General features: G+C 33.2%; 2 protein-coding genes across 2 annotated transcripts; one reads left to right on the top strand and one right to left on the bottom strand.

Moving 5' to 3' along the window:
- Positions 1 to 1,901: 1,901 nt before the first annotated feature.
- LOC138328246 (small ribosomal subunit protein eS1) lies at positions 1,902 to 6,931 on the bottom strand. Its single transcript, XM_069274961.1, has 6 exons — positions 6,773 to 6,931; positions 5,504 to 5,607; positions 5,062 to 5,375; positions 3,936 to 4,018; positions 2,351 to 2,460; positions 1,902 to 2,054 (listed from the first exon to the last, which is right to left on the bottom strand). Exons 1-6 carry the CDS (start codon positions 6,832 to 6,834, stop codon positions 1,939 to 1,941), a joined length of 789 nt encoding a protein of 262 aa, XP_069131062.1. The 5' UTR covers positions 6,835 to 6,931; the 3' UTR covers positions 1,902 to 1,938.
- Positions 6,928 to 14,052, top strand: LOC138328247 (PDZ domain-containing protein 11-like). Its single transcript, XM_069274962.1, has 7 exons — positions 6,928 to 7,092; positions 8,467 to 8,553; positions 10,710 to 10,766; positions 11,147 to 11,197; positions 11,450 to 11,497; positions 12,214 to 12,274; positions 12,524 to 14,052. Exons 1-7 carry the CDS (start codon positions 7,012 to 7,014, stop codon positions 12,589 to 12,591), a joined length of 453 nt encoding a protein of 150 aa, XP_069131063.1. The 5' UTR covers positions 6,928 to 7,011; the 3' UTR covers positions 12,592 to 14,052.
- Positions 14,053 to 20,084: the final 6,032 nt, after the last annotated feature.

The following is a 20,084-nucleotide window of genomic DNA, read 5'->3' as shown; positions in this document are numbered from 1 at the left end:
AGTTTAGACCATGGTTACATTAACACTGATTGGCACTCAATTGGTTGCCGTCTTTATCCGAGTGTACTTCAGGTCCTCTTTCAAACAAAGTAATTATAAATACAAATGTCAATTGAACTCAATTCGTTGTGAAATCGTTTGACATCCGGTTAAGCAGATTATCTACCATGTTCACATTCAATCAACTTGTTAATCTTCTCATACAAAATAATTAACATCATTTAACTTTTCATTGAGTTTTAGGCTAATATAGATGGGATGTTGTAATTACCTAATTATAACGAGGCATTGAAGGTGATTTGGAGTGGTTCACCATCTGACAATGGAGCTCAAATGGATGATCTCTATTACAAACGAATCAGAGAATGGAAGTAGTTTTGACATTAACTCTTCAGCCTTCAGTATCAATTTCAAAGATGAATTTTAAATTACCGGTATTTCTCTTTATCTAAGTTCATGGATGAATTTTAAACAGTCAGTGACCATTCAGTAATGCAACTTACATGTAACAGAGAGACCACATTCCACTTGTTTTGCTGGCATTTTAATCACTTTACTACATCTTTGCTTTCTGCCTGTATTGTGATACTTATTTTTTCACCTTGCCTATAAAAGCTTGATATTACCCCTGCGAGATGGTATTCATGACATCATAAATATTCATGAATGATTCATGAACTTTCAAGAATATTAACAGATTGTGGTTCATGAACATTCATCAAATGACTTTCATGAACTCTTCATGAAGTTTTATGACTCCATGAAACATTCATGATTGTTCATGATAAATGTGTCAAGAATTATCCATGAAGTTGTATGCATGACTGATATTCATTAAAATTCTTCAAAATGAATGAAAATATTTCATTCATTTTGAAGAATTTTAATGAATATCAGCTATGCATAAAACTTCATGAATTATTCTTGACATGCTATTTCATTCATTTTGATGAATTTTTATGAATATCCACTAAAGTCACGTGACTAGTCACATGACCATATGAGTCACATGACTTATATATATATTTCCCGCTAAAGAAGTCACAATCCAAAATGGCTGCTGTTTCTGCTGGCGTGTGGAAGGGGAAAAATTATTCATCTTAAAATGGAAGTTTTGGAACATTAGTGAACGGATAATTCCATTCCTGGATTTCTTTAAGCACAGATGAACACTTTCAGTAAGTTTTGATTTATCTGCGGTTCTTTTTCAGCATGAAATTGTTGCCCATTGATACTGCTATAGTGATTATGCATAGATATTGGTTTGTGAAATTTTGTCAAATGTTATTGAATGAAATCGCCCATATACATGTAAACTATCATGCTTTACAATTATAGGTTTATTTTGGACATATACTCATTTACTTGTATGGAATTGACTGCTGCGTATCACTGAAAACAGATTTTGTTAGCACTTATAATTACTGTATCTGTGACAGAATGAAAATGTAATGAACACAGTAAACTTTAAATATTCATCAACTTTTGATGAATTTTCATAAATGGGTTGTTCATAAATGTTCATGATTTCATGCATAAAAGAGATCCATGAATGTTCATGAATTCATAAATGTTCATGAAATATTTTTTCTAAATTATTCATAAAGTTTTAAGTTCATGAATTGCATTAAAATATTCATGAATAATTGAAGAATGTTCATGAATTATTCATCAACGTCTCGCAAGGGTAGCCACAGTAGTGATTATGTAGTCACGTACAAAGATGCAAACCTACATGTATATAGCTATCATCTGGAAAATATAGCTGTCTGCGTTGATAATTTACAATGTAAATACACTGATGTAGGTGTTCCTCATGATCATGAAGAGACTTCCTAAATAAAAGACACCCACATGAATGGTTTGTAGCAGCTTCCAAAAGAAATCCAGAACACAGTATATTCCTTCACAGTTTTTATTACATAATAATGTACAGAGTTAGACCGACTCGAGCACTGGTGGTTCGTATCCTTCTGGCCGTGTCACTTGCTCACCAGATTCTGTAGTAACGGTCTTGGCTCCTCCCTCACCGTGAAGTTCCATTAGTTTTCCCACTGTAAGGACAAAGTATGGAATGGTAAAATATTTATACTGTATATCAAACCACTTGAATATCCTTTAGTAACATGTGCGGAATTAAATTACTATGTGAGAAACAATTACATGGGGAGTAAATAGATAATTTGACAGATTGAAGCACACGTCATACTATCAATGCGCCTAATAAAGACCTAGGAAATAGTTGAAAGAATGCAACTAGAATATTTCTTGTTTCCTGATGAATAAGAGTTAAATTTTTCTTGTGAGGTAGAAACTTTTCTATTGGTCCCACAAGATAAAATAAACTTACAGTCAAACTTGGGCTTCTTCAGGACCTTAACTTTCCTGATGAAGACATCGTGTAATGGGTAGATGCCTTGACAAGCTTTCTCAATATCTTTGCCGATGCTGTCTGGAATCCTGAAATAACCAAAGAATAACCAAATCAATAGAATTTTGAAATGATAAATCATATTCAAATCAATTGATTTATGCTTCACTTATTTCATTCAATAGGTTAAGTTGCAAGACATGACTGAGTGAAGGGAGCAAACTCTATCATGTTATGTAGTATTATGCACAGTCCTTTGGTTCAATACCAAGTGTCACTTGAGTGCAGTGTTCTTTTTCCGTCAAATGCACAAAGTTGGAGCATGATATTAATACTTTTATTGTGTAAAAATTAGAAGATAAATATCTAAATCCAGTTTAAAGTTGTATTATGCTGTTTTGACACCACATTTTTTTCTTCAGTTATGTAATTAAACCTACAAGTTTTCATGAATTCAGTCGTGAAAATCATTCAATGCATGGAAAAACATGTTTGATGCTTTATAAGCATTGGTAAAAACACTGCACTGTAATGTTTTTCAGCCTTTGTATGATAGATAAAAACACATCTGATGAAGTCACTTAATAATAATCAACAATTACATAAGGAAATGGTATATTTTATCACAACTTGGCGTGTTAGTTAATCCATGTGCAATCATGCTGTCCATTACAGGGGTACGTACAATTAGAGAGGGGGTACCTGCTGTCAATTACAGGGGTACAATTAGGGAGGGGGTAACTGCTGTCCATTAAAGGGGTACAATTAGAGAGGGGGTACCTGCTGTCCATTACAGGGGTACAATTAGGGAGGGGGTAACTGCTGTCCATTAAAGGGGTACAATTAGAGAGGGGGGGGTACCTGCTGTCCATTAAAGGGGTACAATTAGGGAGGAGGTACCTGCTATCCATTACAGGGGTAGAATTAGGGAGAGGGTACTAGCCCGAATTGTGATGTCCATCACAGGGGTACAATTACATTTACAATTTCTATCTAACAAGGCAACCCAATGACATTTAATACTTTTAAATCCCTAGTTAAATTTAAACTAGCTATATAGTCAGTATCAAAAATTTTGCCATGGTTAAAATCTAAAATATGCATAAATTGAGCAAATAGAAAATTTTATGATAAACGTAATCTTATAACAAATTTTACGTTTACTGAGCATTACTTGGCACTACAAATATATCTTTCACGAGAAATACAAAGTTTGTTCAAGCATGTGCTGATTTTCTAGTTGAAAATTGACACACTTTCCTCATAAGCAACTGCTGCAGCTTTAACCATGTGACCATACCTATTGTACTATTGTATCATAATCAAGGATGTACTGAAGTATTTAAATTCAACAATTTAATCACTAAATAAGATGTTTGATTTTTCTTTTTCTTTTTGGAGGGTGGGGGGAGAGGATCAATGGAAAGGTCATTTCAAGGATGTAAATTATTATTTTTTTTAAAGAGAACTATTCATTATAACTACCCGATAAACTGATTATGGGCTAGATATTCGACTATAGACTTGGGGTAAAGTAAACTACTGTCGACTGGTATCAACTTACAGTTTGTTGACGACTTCCTTCATGTCATTTGAAGAGACCTCTCGTGTGATGATGTCCACCATCTTCTTCCTGATGGTCTTAACCTAAATGATGTTAAAAAAAAAAAAAAAAAATCCAAATTATTGTCACGGTATCAGAAATATTTCCTTCTTAATACAGGGGTTTTGAGTTACCAAAACAACTTGTGTAAAGTACAATTTACCATTGATTAGTCCCACCTTCCGGTGATTTTGATGACATAAAATCGACGTAAACAAATGACTTCGCAATTGCCAGAAGGTAGTGTTGGGAAACGGTTGAAATTTTATGACCAAATCATTGTTTTTGTGTAACCAATCAATGATCATTTAAAATTGATTATATTTGATGGCATATATTTTCCAGAAAAATTGTACAAACTTTTTTCATTAGGCTCATGTGTTACTATTTACGCAGGTCGCTTATGTTTTCACGAATAAAATCATACTCCTTTAACCATCTACATTACTACACGGTTTTTAATATGTGTTCTTCAATTCGTTTAGACACTATGACTTGATATTTGAAATGATATGAGCGACAACACACAAACAACTGATTGCAACAAGTTTTCTATGATATTTCTTGTGTGTTTTACTGATGTCTGGCAATTCCCACGAAACTCGATTACAGATTTCTTACTCAATTAATCGGTCAAACACCTCAAACCAACAATACTCTACGTATATGAACTTGATTAATTGGAACACCATTACCAGAAAGTGGGACTAACCACAGTTAATTGTACTTCACTCTTGTTGTTTCGAGAACTCAAAACCACCGTATTACATCAATTTCTCCTCAAATTTAATATTCAAGGCTTTTATTAACATGCAGGATAAGGGGTACAATGATTATCTTAGCGTAAAATAGTTTTCTTTAAAACCAAATCATTTCAAATGATTTAGCCAAAATCCCACTGTACTGCAACCAAATTAAAGCAAGAAAGTACCAGATACTGCAGGCAGCATCATAATGTCAGATATCTAGGAACTATGTATTTTGAATGATGTTAAAATTTATTTATATAGTAGTTAAAATAAAACATTGATATTATATGGAATGGCTTTTGAAATGTGATGAATTTTGTAGCAAACAAAAACATTACCTGTGTGTGCTGGGCATAGCAGGTTTTCTTTACTTGGTACTGCTTTTTCTTGGTAAAACCAATGCAGAACATTCGGAGGAGAAATCCGTCTGTGGTCTTAACATCTACGTGAGCCTCAATCAGGGTCTGCCATTTCTTGACCATGGAGCAGAGTTTGTCTCTTGTCAGGTCCATTCCATGGAAGTTGGTCAGTACATTGCGACCTTGGACATCCTCGGCCATCAACTTGAATTTTCTGAATGATACCTCATCGTTCTGCAGATCAGCCAAGGAGATTTCAAACACTCGGCCTTTCAAACCATCAGAAGCAATTTCTGAAAAAGACAAAAGAATTATTTTTAGAAAAACTAGGATTCAAGAAGTCCAGGCTAATACTGAATTTTATTTCTTTTGATTTTATATATTCCTAGTTATTAATCATAGAGCCATATGATATACTTACTTGTTCCCTGTGTCCTTGTTACAAGAGTTTTACCAATCTGGCGGACAACGAACATGGATGGGGCCTTTACATCATACCAATCTTTCTTGGTGAAGGGATCGACTCTGAAACAAATAATAATTAACATAAATTAGAATTGTCTGCGAGATATAAATGCTCTCATTCTTTATTCTTCTAAAATACAAATGTACACAATTGAACTATAGATTATATATGGAAATCAATATATTTAACATGAGCCATTTTCAATACAGGGGTTTTGATATCCCAAAACAATACGGGTAATATTAATTCAAAGTACAATTTAGTACCACCATCAATTATTTTCATCATCCGATATTATGACGGAATCAATTGACCTACATTTCATGTCATAATCACCAGAAGGCAGCTGTGACAAAATGACATAGGATTCACCCACATTGTTTTTTAGGGATCTCTAAACCCCAATTTTGGGAATATGGCCTTACATTGGTCCTAAATTTCAGTGATGCACTACAGAACAGTAACAGACCTGAATAAATTTTGCATATTAGTATAATTGACATTAACAAATACAATGTCCATGTTTTATGGCATGAAAACAATGTAAAGCATCCTATCGAAACATAGGCAGTCATGCAAAACTCGTATGTCAAAAGATATTTCACTGCATACGCGGCCACATGGTAAAATCTCAGATTATATATAATAGGGATTTATGAATGCCAGGATAAATCGATATTAAAAACTGTAACATAACCTATCAACATTAACCTCAGCTAAAAAAAAATTGGGAGTAAAAAAAATCAACCCATTTTGGTGTTTAGACGGAATTTATTTCAGATGCTTAATTAATTGTTTTTGATATCCAAAATCAATTAAAACGTTCATGCACAACAATAACACTGTCGTCTAGGCGTGTGCTAGACCATAATATGCAATGATAAGAATAACCATATTACAGTAGTAACGTTTCGGAGACTAGTGAATTCGGTTTCGTTTTCATTTCGTAAGCATAGCGACTCAAAATTTGTCGATATGTGTATCGAAAGACAGCACACATATCAAAAGAGTTGATCGCGATATATAATTTGATTAAGAACTCGCTGTAGACATTAATATGAAGAAATTGCATGTAAATATTGTTATTTCACGTGTGGATACAGGTCAAGGAGTAGTTTTCAATCTATTGAAATCAATCAATTTCATCCACATCAGTTGATCAACCCAGTTTTATTCCATAGATTAGTATTTTATTTATATCATATGCTCGTATAGTGCACTTACACCTTCTTCTTGGCTCCCTTTTTGCCACCTTTAGTAAGCCTCTTATTTTTTCCTACGGCCATTTTGGCTATTTGAGGCGAAAAAGGAAGTACATATGCACAACTCGAGGAATTATGGGAAATCCGGATCCGGGTCTTCAAAGTGTTTTGATAGGACGATGACAGAGCACGGACCGTCAGACGTCTTATTTACGCTGAACATTAGTTTATGTTGGTATTTTCTTATTCTAGCCAAGAAAAATGGCATTAGACGGCAAAGAATTAGTGTATGCGAACCTGCCCGATTATGAAGATCCACCTGAATGGATACATCCTCATGATGTTCGTTAATCAACTTAATTTTATTTACATGCAGATAATAAGTCTGTGCGATCTTTCTCATCAATCAGAGCACGATTGGGGTCACTGGCCATGGTTTGATGGTCGTGCGGTTTTATCGTTTCACCCTAAATCCCGTTCGCCTAATCCAACAATGTTAGACTGTTAGAGATTAACATAACGAGATACTTTTGAAACATATACTTTGTAATCCATCACTTGTAATAAGTTTAATGACCCATACACGTGTACCCTGTTAGTGTTAGTGCACACATGACACAGATGCATGTTTTTGCCTATAATCACCTTTTAATTATATTTCTTTGGTGTATCACCATCCGTTGATATTGACGATTTTAGGTGAGGTGATTGGCTCAGTGGCGTGGGGGAAGGGGTTATATACAGTGCATTTTTTTTATATGTATATGATATCGTGAAATTAGATGATATTACTTTTAACATAATTATGTACAAGTAGTTATCCATTCAAACTGTTAATTTGTTCAGTATCCATTAATGCACAAATTTACATCATCCTCGATTGAGGGGTTCCTATCACTTACAATCTCTACACCCCTGTATTATCTCATAGTTAATTCGAAGGCAGCTAAGAGGAAAAAATCTGAAGAACTCACAGGCCAGCAAAACTATTCATTTGAGACTAAATAGTATAAAGAGAGTGACATCCAACTTCAAAGCCAAACAGTCAACCGCAGAGTGCTGTTATACGGCTCTTTTGATCTGACTGACTCTTTTTCACTACAACAGTAGCTAACTCATCTACTACTCCAACAATGCTCCATGCATAGCATGACGAGACACTTTTGATCATTTATCAATATTTAAATCTAATATAATTGGATTAACTCATCTACATGCAATCTAGAATATCTTGAATATTTGTTGTCTTACACAAAAAAAATTACCTACAGTGTTTGGTATAAGTCAGTAAAGGGGAAACAAAGTATTATACTGGCTTGAGTATAACTTACTGCATATGAATGATGCCAGTAGAAAAGATTAGATTATATATACCAGCATAATGAGGATTTGTTAATACAGAAATGACAGGTATAATATCAAGTAATCTTTCAACCTCTGAAAATCTGTAAAATTACTGATTTTTATAATCAAAGCTGTTTTGGTTTAGCTGATGTCATACAGGGTCTACAGACTGTACTAGATCAAAGAAACTTAATTTACCGTCGCATATTAAACAAGTTAAACAACATTAGCACGATAGCACTATTTCTGCAACTGCACCTATAAATACAAATTATAGGATGTTCACATTATTTTACAAATGGTATACATATGTATATGTTCTACTCTGTCAATACAAAAATGATTCTTTCAGAACTTCTCTTTTTTTTCCAGAGAGACTACAGTGAGGACTACAACAATGACATACATCAGTTTTTGCCAAGACAATTAATTCTGCAGCGAAACCAAGTTTCTGAGCAGGTACAATATACATATCTTTACTACCCAATATACATGTAGTCATTAATTTTCCAGGTACTTGGCAAAGAGCTTAGATTGAGTCACATATACAGTGAGCTATTAGGCAAAGTGTACAGTGAAATGCATTCTAGCGTCAGGAATTGCCTTTCGGATCGTTTAAACCACATATCACGTGAATAGTTTCAACCAGTCGTATGTGCATTTATCGGCTCGGGAATGGCGTCAGTCAAATTATGGGCGGAGTTTAGTAACAGCGATAATCTAACTGAGGGTGGAGTTAACCTGTTATAGCCATTTCACATTCAAAAAACTTAAGTACTTTCAATCATTAATACCACAACCATTCGGTTACATAAATGTAAAATAAAAACAGAATTACATGCATGTATATATATATATAGTCATGGCCTACATGCACATAGACATAGTCACAGGTTAAAGTGTGTGGAAATTTGCTATTTGGTATCTTAACTTTACAATACTATTTTATTTGAAATCACCAGTGAGTCGCTACTTTATACATGTTTATGTATATTCGTCAGTCATGTAATATAGAGTATTCCATACGTCAAATTATGCTTTCTTGAACTACAATAGCGGAACATGTTTTTAGCACAACTTATAGCATAGGTTCGATTACATATTTATAAGCACACTTTTAAACATTATTATTACAATTCATACAACTAACAAAGCATATAAGAGGTGGGATATCTGATTATGGATGAAACATCGACATATATACAGCTACAACCGTGTATGTTCCAGGGAACATTTTACCTAAGCTGTTAGGATATAAAGTTGTTGTCTTTCGATGGTTATGTGTTAAGATTGACTTAACAAAAAACATATATTAAACCTTTTTATCTACAAGTGTATGCTAACAAATCTTTGGTACAAAGGTGTGACCAAGTCAAATCAGTAGGTTCTTTTGAAGTCATCATAGTTTGCGCTACACCACATGGAGTCTAACCAATCAAGACAATCTCCAGAGTTTCATTGGCTGTCGTTATAGAAAGCTACAACATTTGGGGGAGGAGTCTAATCCGGATGCTTGAATGCAGGTCACTGTATATGCGTACTGTACTGTGGCACGATTGAATCATTTCACCCATTTCGGCCCATTGGGATGTTATAGTGTATTCAGCCGTGTCGAAATCAACATAGATCTTGACTTTGATTTCAAGGACAGCTCATACATTTTTTTACACTAAGATGTACTTATGGTGCCTGGTCTTTTGTCTGATTTAGGCTACAGTGTACATAGTGTACTGTACTAGTCATCAAACATCACACAGGAAATATTCGCTAATTTTGTCTCAAATGAAATATCATTACATAAAACATACTACAGTTGGAAGAGCTAAGACTATCTAATCTGATTAAAATACAGATCCTTATTATCATTTTGTTTGATAAGAAGATCTGACAACATCCCATTAGGGGTCATGTCCAGGTGACCTTTGGAAATGACAAATCAAACTGCTGCTGCCAGAATCTTAAATGTGACTTTAAGGGGACAAAATGGTTTGAAAAAAGCTGTCAGAATTATTATTTTCGTGTACAAAATTATCTCGCTCAAATAGCACAAGAAAGCGAATAGTATATGTAAACTTGGACGAAATGACGTTGTCAATTGATGTAGCAATGTGTAGAAAATACTTCAGATCTGAAGTACACATGTTACAAAGGTCATCCAAACACCCTTATGGGATGTTGTCAGATCCTCTATTGAACAGAGTGGTTATAAGGATCTGTATTTCAATCGGATTGAAAGACTATCTAAATCTGCCACAACAAGTGATCAACAGAAAATAACCAGACAGTAATCGAGGCTTTTACTGTAAATTGTCTTCACATGCAAATAAATTTTGTGTGCAACGTTTTTTGCAGCTAACTAAAATTTACAAAAGGAAAATGCTGAAAAAATGGTTCAATTGATACAAATCATATTGGCTATGATATACCTCGAAAAAATTGTTGGGATTGAAAGTGTGAAATGAAGTCCTGCATGGTTTGAAAAAAATGCATTCAATGCATTCATTTATATACTGAATTCTTGATTTGTAATTCAAATTACTACATAATAGATCTATATGGTTTGTTTCATTGAAAACAAGTATATTTATTTATTTCATTTTTTTTTTAAATTTTAGCTTGGATTCAATATAAGGGGAGGAAAAGAACACCATTGTGGAATTTATGTATCTAAAGTAAGTCATACAAAATATACTATATTGTAAACATATCTTTTTCTTCTTAAATTTGGATTATGGATTATTAGTCATTAAAATCACTAATTATTTTAATTAAAGCTAGGAAGTGCTTGACTTAATCTAAAGTTGTAATAATACAATGTTCCTTATTATGGTTAGCAATGTATGATATATATATATATATCTTGTACATTATAACCCAAGTATCCTCATTCCCTGACCATAGGGCAGTGATTTTTCTGTGGATACTCAGCTTTCTTAAATCTCCTAAATCTGTGCTTTAATAATAATATTAATAAAAGAATAAGTAATTCCCCAATTGGCAATTGATGAATTATATTTGTAAGAGTTGTCTCTCTTTGTTCTACTCTTTGAAGGTGACTGTTAACAGTGAAGCAGACAAGCTTGGATTACGAGAAGCAGACCAGGTGATATTCTAACAATTTCTTATTCAGTCATGAACTTAATTGTCTGAATAAAGCTAGAAAATTGTGTATAAATGAACAAAAATTATAAATCTTGTATAATTGTTTAAATTTTAATTATAGTGTTGTTTCACTTTTATTCTACTTTCTGAGATTAACTGGTCACTGATTTCTTCCTTTTGTAAAATGTCTCAATATATAATTCTTTTTGTTTTAAATTAGCTTTATTTATTTTTTCTACTTTTTTTCTTTCAGATTTTGTCAGTGAACCGAGTAAACTTTGAGGAGATAGACCATGCTGAGGTTTGTATAGCAAGATACGTTGTATACATGTATATAGTAAAACTTGTGAACTTTAAGCTGGATAAACTGCATATATATACAGTAACCCAACTATTTGATCACAGGGGTTGGAGATCGCAAAACAATGTGAGTAAGCTAGGTACGATATACCATTAATTAGCCCAACATTTTGGTGATTATGATATCGCCAAAATCACGTCAAAATATGACGTAACCATTACCAGAAGTTGGGACTAATTAGTGATGATAAATTGAATTATACCTAAGTCGTTTTGGGATTTTAAAACCAAACACAACACTTCAAGGTTTTCAATTTGTAAGAGTTCCTGTTTATGTCATATGTGCTATTTACAATCAGTCACATCTAAGGTTGTCCATAATTGTTTTAAAGATAAAGGGAAACTCTGGCCTTTAGATAGTGCATGATAGCCGACATACTTAGTTCATGGCCTAAAGATGGATGACTAGTGGTAGAAGCTTTGGATGGCTTTGCCAACTTCTTTTAATTTATACCTTCTTCGGTCCATTAGAAATGTTGATACCCTTAGAATGATCTTTATCCTTCAATACAACCAAGACACTGTTTTTCATTCAAACTACTGTTCTTATTTTTTTTCTATTATGTGTGTATGAAGCTGTAGTTTAATTCCTTTAAAGCAGAGAAACCAGAATACATATACATGTAGCAATAATTTACTATTTTCATTTATATTCAGGCGGTGAACATTTTAAAAAGAAATACAACAATCAATATGCAAGTCCGATATTTTCCATATGGTAAGTGATGACGAGTTAAATTCAACATTCATATTTTTTTAAGAAACTTAATAGATTGATAGCCATTTTTTGTAAGGATTATCGTTTTATTTTCCATTTAGTGTCAAATAATGCATACCTAGTATTTTGAGTTACTTGAAAATGTGTTTTCAGTCATGTTATGGAATTTACTTATAAGAAAAAGTTCATAATACATGTAAACTTTTTCACAAAAGACATGCAAATATGATATAATGTTTTTGGTTTCAGGTTACGACAGAACTTACAATAAGAGTCGGTATTTATTGGCCAACCATCAACAGTCCCCGAACCATTAACTCATATTGAATATGGAACCTGTGCCACTTCTTGGGTCCAAACTTCTCATTCTGTGTCTGTCGACTATCTGTTACAACTCTATTTTAAACATTATCTACACTTGTACAGATCGAGACGATACTTCACCAGTTATTTTTTTTTAATTGTAGTCGAAATTTAGATAGATCTACACATTGATTACGCATTTAATAGCCATGTTTGATGTTTGTTGACTAATTAACCTTAACAGAGTATTTGTTCTATGGCTTTATTAAGCCAAGAAAATCAAAATGAAATTTGCAAGTTAAATGAGCTAACATTAAAAAGTTCATTCTGGTCAAGTTACAATTTTACTATTGGTATGGACTCTTTAGACAAGAATTTACTTTTGAAAAAATATAATTGATGTAAGTTTCTTGAAGATGCAGTGTATTTTTTGTGATTGATAATGTGCTTTTTCTCCAAGATCAAGTGGTTAAGACCCAGGGTTATGAACAAATTCAATTTTGTAAAGATCTATTATTTGTTATTGTACATACATAAAATTTGAATGTATGCTCATTTGGCAACTTCATTATTTTGTTGTTATCAAGGTTGTTATATTTTATTTACAAATAACATATCAAACAAATTATTTCATGATGTTTACAATTTTAATTACTGATGTATCATAAATTATTGTATGAATATGTGCCCTCATTCTAGTAAAGCCAGGCATATAAAATTATTTTTTGTAATTTTTTTTTTTTTTTCTTCAAATTTTGTAACACATTTGACATGACAAACAAGGACACTTTCATTCTTCACATACACACACATACACCTTATACTATCAAATATACACAGAGAGAAAAACAAAGGGAAAGGAAAGAAAGGGAGAGAGAGAGAAAAAAAAGATAGATAAAGGGGAGGGGTAGACAGCGTGATGGTATTTAGAGTGGCACGTACAGTAAGCAAAGATCGAAGAAATATAAAATTATATTCATGTTTAATATTGTGGCTTTTTAATTATTTTTGCTATGATAATTATAAGGCAGTTAAAAGTATAGACTAGCCACCAGTCTCTAGTATATTGAAAAAAAATCACTTAAATATGGCTTGATTATTTTTGTCTTTACTACATGTCTGATTCTAAGTTTCAAACTAAGGGGAGATAATCTAGTAAAGAACGCTGCTGAGAAAGCCTTATCAACAATTTAGTGGCCAGTCTATTAAAATCTAGTAAGTCAGAGGTCCTGATTTTCATTCATAGCAATGAAAACCTGTCATAACTTGCATTTGTACAGTACTATACAATTTTTTTTATTGTTGAGATCTTTCGTTAGTTAATGAAAGTACTAAATCAGGTATTGTATGATGAATTTGCTAGTATACTATTTATATAATATATTGTGTATCATAAAAAAATGATCAAAATGTCTTGCATAATACTTTTATATAATGATATAACTTTATATACTAAAATAAAATAGTAAAATTCATCTGAAAGAATTAGCGTTTTTTTCCACAATCATTATCTATTTCAATAATTGTATTACATGTGCCTCTTCATGTTATTTCATACATTGTACATTTGTGTATACATGTAGTATCTATCATTATTGCGATAATTTTAAGGAAATTAATATAAGCAGGTGTGTTGTCTAATCAAGAAGGAAAGAATGACAGTCTTCTGTATCTTGGTGTACAAGAGCCGGACAGTGGCGTAGCGCCCGTGCATGCTTGCATGCTCGAGCATGCAAAAAATAATCTGACTAACATTTTTGTACGGTCAGAAAAAACCCACAAACATTTGTATACACTAACGCTGCAGAATATAAATGACGTATAAATACACATGATATGACCGACTGTATGTCTAACATAACTTTGTGCACATTTGAAAGACTTAATGAAGATTGGCCATTCCGGAAATTTATTAGAATAGTGAATATATTTCCTGTCACCAAGTTGTTAAATGTGGTTATGTTTGAATCATGTCGAAGAAAATATTAGATCCCTCCAGCAAATGTGGATTTTGAATCGGCAAACACTTACGATCACCAAAATAAACAACATCGCATGAAAGTTAGATATTCTAAAAACAAATGATTATGTTAAATGATAGCAAAACATCTCAAAAATAGCACTTACAGCATGTTTTTTTCGCCTTAGTAATGACAAAAGTGTTTGTTTTCTTTTTCATTTTGGTTCACTTCCAGTCCGTTAAAACGCGTGTTAACCCATGAATTCCGGGGTACGAAATAGTTGGCTTTGTTTTTTGTCGAATATGAAGTTCAGGTTGTGGATTAAGAAAATTGTTGTTGATTTTTAGAAAAAAAATATCTAAATAGACCAGAATAGGTAGAAATCTTGTCATAAATATAATGTTTCATTTTTTATTGACGTGTTCGAGGACTGATCTTACGCAATTTCCGCCATTTTGGCAGTGGTCTTTGACTTGCTGTCGTAAACAAACAAACAAACCACGTGAACTTAATCTTAATTTTGTTAAAATATTCACCAAAATTTTCTTTTAAGTTAAAATAATACAAAATCCAGCCATTGCTTAGTATTTTATTTTCAAAGCAAAAATCCGTGGTTTTTTTTCCGAGCACTGGTCAGGGGAGTCTAGTATAGTACGATTATATGTATATAAACTCACCACTGTTCTAATTTTGTGTATTATTTTCGCACGATTGTAAACCTTAATATCGTGACCTCCATTAAACCATTCATATATCTAAGTTAATAGTTACCATAGAGGTAAAATATTTATTACATTGTAACAATTTCCCGTCAGCTTCTGGGGGGATTCGCCCCCATACCCCCTACCGGGGCTTCGCCCCTGGACCCTGAGCAGGGGGCTATCGCCCCCTGCACCCCCAATTGCAAGCATGCAGGTCTTTCCAAACCTAGCTACGCCGTTGCCGGAAATGAGAATACATCTTGCATCTCTTTCGTAAAAAATGACATTGCTATAAAACGGCCTTTATGGCAATTTTGGTTTCAAGACTGCTGCAGAAAAAAAAAACAAATATAACTTTAATTTGAAATAGCTTTTGGTTAATATGAAATAGTTTTGGATAAAGAAATGAACCCTGGTGAACACTTAGTTCTGGAGGAAATCATTAAATTATCGATATCACAGGACCCGAGACCTTTAGCGCTATTTAGAAAAAAAAATCTTGTTGCATTTCTGTCAAAGTACTACAAAAGCCTAATGGGTTTTGTCAAATTGGTACCTGGACGAAATTCAATATTAACTCATACAGCTCCATAGCTGATAATTTCAAGTAATTGATGTCCATCACTACATAATGCTATTAGAATCATTCGCACAAAATAACTTATATTCTAGTGTTAAATGGCGACAAAACATCGATATCAGTATAATAAAAAGATGGACATCTTTTATTTATGACTTGTACACTATATATACCAGCTAAAAGATACTAAACGTGCTTCCAAACATTTTCTACGCATTAGAAAATATTGGTTTATATGATGATGTTTTCTTCACGGCCATTCAATGGTTGTGTATGGTGGCATATTTCTGCCATCGATTTCCCGACTTACGACTTAATAATGTCGACATCGTTAAGGCATTAAGTCGACATCATATCGGAATATGTCGACATTAACAGAAAAATATGTCGACTTACCACATGTACATGCCCACATAATGATTCCAAGATATTTATGTAGACAGTCGGTAACTCGGCGATTAATGTGTTTATGCTCGGGTGTGACACCGATTTGTCAGTTATTGATGTCGACATCTAAACTAAAAGATGTCGACATCTGGTCTTGAAAGTGGAAATCAAAGGCCACCCTTTCAAGCCATACAGCAGAGATCGACGTTGATTTTGTTAATTCAAGTTTTTATTCATTTGATTTCAAAAAAAAAAAAATGTGATCCTGCACATCCCGGCCATGAAACTGTAGCCTGCGTGTACAATGTACGTAGCTGTTAGCCCGAGCTAAGGAAGTGTACAACGAATTATTAATATATATAACCGTGGGTTGAAAATTCGTTTCAAAGCTGTGTGTGTGTTTTGTTGATTGGCATTCGTACCAAGTCCATGTAGTACATACCGTACTATACTATATTAAAAGAATGAATGAAAATAAAAATAAAAAAATAAAATAAAAAAAGATTTTTTTATGTTGTATTTTCTTGTGAATCCCGAAAAAAACCAGTTACGTAATTTAAAAGCCATAAAGGTCACAGTACAGGTACACAATACACGTTGGGAAACCAGCTTTACTTGTTAGCTTGGCCTACAATATACACTTATATAAAGGCACAACGAATTTTTGTTACGGTCTTAATGGTCAGATTCAAACTTTGGGCTAAAAATCCTCCAGGGACGCGGTTTTAAACTCCCAACTCGCGATACATCTGCATCTATTTTTCGTAGTAAAAACATGCGTTCTTTGTAGTCAAACATAGTAAAAAAAAAAGCCACGTGCCTATACCTCATTCATGCCATTGGCCGGAATATACAATTGTATTATGGGTAACTAGTGATCACGTGATTTTATGTTTACTTCCAAATATGGTGATAGTTTGCTTGCCATTTCTTGGGAGAAATTGATTTATTTGAAAATATTTAGACTCCAAAATATTACTAATATTGCATGCTTATCATTTGACTTGCACATATGCACTGTTTTACTATAAATAATGAACTGAAATGAGTTGTATAACTGCCATTTTCACGTTTTGTAAATAAATGATATTATACGAATTGACCAATTCAATAGGTCTAACCGTCTAATCTAAAATCAGCGAAGATCGGCTACTCCCGGCTAAATTCGTAGAATTCTAGATTTATATTTATATATATTATTACCTGCTTTAGGGCTCAGAACATACACATATAACACAGAGAAAATAAGGACAAAGTATGTATAAATACCAGGTCAGAGAAATCACTCTATTTGGAAGTAAACACACACACTCATGTGATCACTAGTTACCCACTAATACAATTCCATATTTATTTCGGCCAATGGCATGAATGAGGTATAATCACGTGACTTGTTTTACTACGTTTTACTACAAAGAACGCGTGTTTTGTACAATTATGGGGAAAATCCTCCGCGGATCGTGGTTTCATTTCCACCATTTGAAATTGTTAGCAATACTATCATATCATAGTTTATTTTCCATATTATTTCCAAACAAATAATTATAAGCTTCCGCATAGCCCACTTAGCTTTTTGGGAATCTAATACATATGTACACATATACTAAGAAACACGGGCTTATGTGCTTACATGGCATGTCTCAAGGCCCTCTACCAATATTGTGAATTTCATGGCCCTGGGTGTCTCGGAATTTTCCCCAGGGGAAAGGGTCTTTACCATAGTTTATATAGGAGACATATTTATTTGTTTGTTTAAAAGCAAAACATTATTCATAACTGTGCATATCGGAATTCAGGTGACTGTTAGACATTCTCAACTCTCATCCATTTGTAAAAAATTCAAATTTTAACAAACTTCTTCTCCACAACACGGTTTTTACTCATTTTACAGCAAGTACAAAAACAACAACAATCAAATTACAATCATGAATATTTTGTATTGATATTATTTTTTTTTTGCAAATTTTCAGCAAAACAAACATGTTTCAAATAAAATTAATACACATATTTGATTAATATATTTGATCTGCATTCATTATTGAATTAAAAAAAAATAAAAAAAACAACTTTATAACATAGCATAGTTTGTCATTTGAATCAAGGGAGATAAATCCGATTTGAAGGATTTTCCACAAAGTGGAAAAGTTAAAGCCGCATAACCCGTATCTTTCAGGGTCCGCAAATCAACAAAAGAAAATTAGGGTACATATATTATAAAAAGTTATCAACTTTCCCCTAATTACACACCCAAAAAGTCCCGAGTTCAAAAGAAATTAATGATTAAAAATTCGATATCCAGAGTGTTTGAATAATTCACTTTCCATGCATTATTCAACCAAAATTTAGACTGGTACATTTCCTGGTCAACATCAATTATAATTTCAACATAAAATTATCAGATGATGTTTCAAGTAATTGTCGAGTATATATACATGACCTTTGTCATCTGCCATGGCACAACATGTAATCTTCAATTTATCAATGTTTCACAATCAAAGTCTACTCTAAGCCTTCTGTTTCAAATGGTGGAAATGAAACCACGATCCGCGGGGGATTTCCCCCAATAATGGCACAAAACACGCTTTTCTTTGTAGTCAAACGTAGTAAAACAAGTCACGTGATTATACCTCATTCATGCCATTGGCCGAAATAAATATGGAATTGTATCAATGGGTAACTAGTGATCACATGAGTGTGTGTTTACTTCCAAATAGAGTGATTTCTCTGACCTGGTATTTATACATAATTAGGCCTTTTGAAGAAGATCTTATTTTCTCTGTGTTATATGTACATGTATATGTTCTGAAACCTAAAGCAGGTAATAATATATATAAATATAAATTTAGAATTCTACGAATTTAGCCGGGAGTAGCCGATCTTCGCTGATCCTAGATTAGACGGTTAGACCTATTGAATTGGTCAATTCGCATTATATCATTTATTTACAAAACGTGAAAATGACAGTTTTATAACTCATTTCAGATCATTATTTATAGTAAAATAATACATATGTGCAAGTCAAAATGATATGCATGCAATATTAATAACATTTTGGAGTCTAAATATTTTCAAATAAATCAATTTCTCCGAAGAAATGGCAAGCAAACTATCACCATATTTGGAAGTAAACACACAATCACGTGATCACTAGTTACCCATAATACAATTGTATATTCCGGCCAATGGCATGAATGAGGTATAAGCACGTGACTTTTTTTACTACGTTTTTACTACAAAAAATAGATGCAGATATATCCCGAGTTTGGAGCTAAAACCGCGTCCCGCGGGAGGATTTTTAGCCCAAAGGTTGAATCTGGCCATTAAGACCGTAACAAAAATTCGTTGTGCCTTTATATAAGTGTATCGAGGGATGTAAATATTTATGTATATATATGGACAGGGCAAGCTAACAAGTAAAGCTGGTTTCCAAATGGGTATTGCGTATCTGTACTGTGACCTTTTTGGCTTTTAAATTACGTAACTGGTATTTTTCGTGATTCAAAAAAATGAAATCTTGAAAAAATAATTGTAATATAGTATAGTACGGTATGTACCACATGGACTTAGTACGAATGCTAATCCACAAAGCACACACACAGCTTTTAAACGAATTTTCAACCCACGGTTATATATATTAATAAATGATTATGGCCAAGAGGATGGAAATTCGTTGTACAAAGCAGAGTCCTTTTGCACTCTAACTTCCTCAGCTCGGACTAACAGCTACGTACACGCAGGCTACAGCTGCATGGCCGGGATATGCAGGATCACAATTTTTAATTTTGTAATCAAATATATAAAAACTTTTCTGAATTAACAAAATCAACGTCGAACTCTGCTGTATGGCGCCTTGCTGCATATACACAGTGCCCTATGAA

Source organism: Argopecten irradians, chromosome 7 (genome assembly GCF_041381155.1).
Source record: "Argopecten irradians isolate NY chromosome 7, Ai_NY, whole genome shotgun sequence".
Lineage (NCBI taxonomy): Eukaryota > Metazoa > Mollusca > Bivalvia > Pectinida > Pectinidae > Argopecten > Argopecten irradians.
Note: the sequence above shows the minus strand (reverse complement) of the source record. Positions and strands in the feature narration are given on the sequence as shown.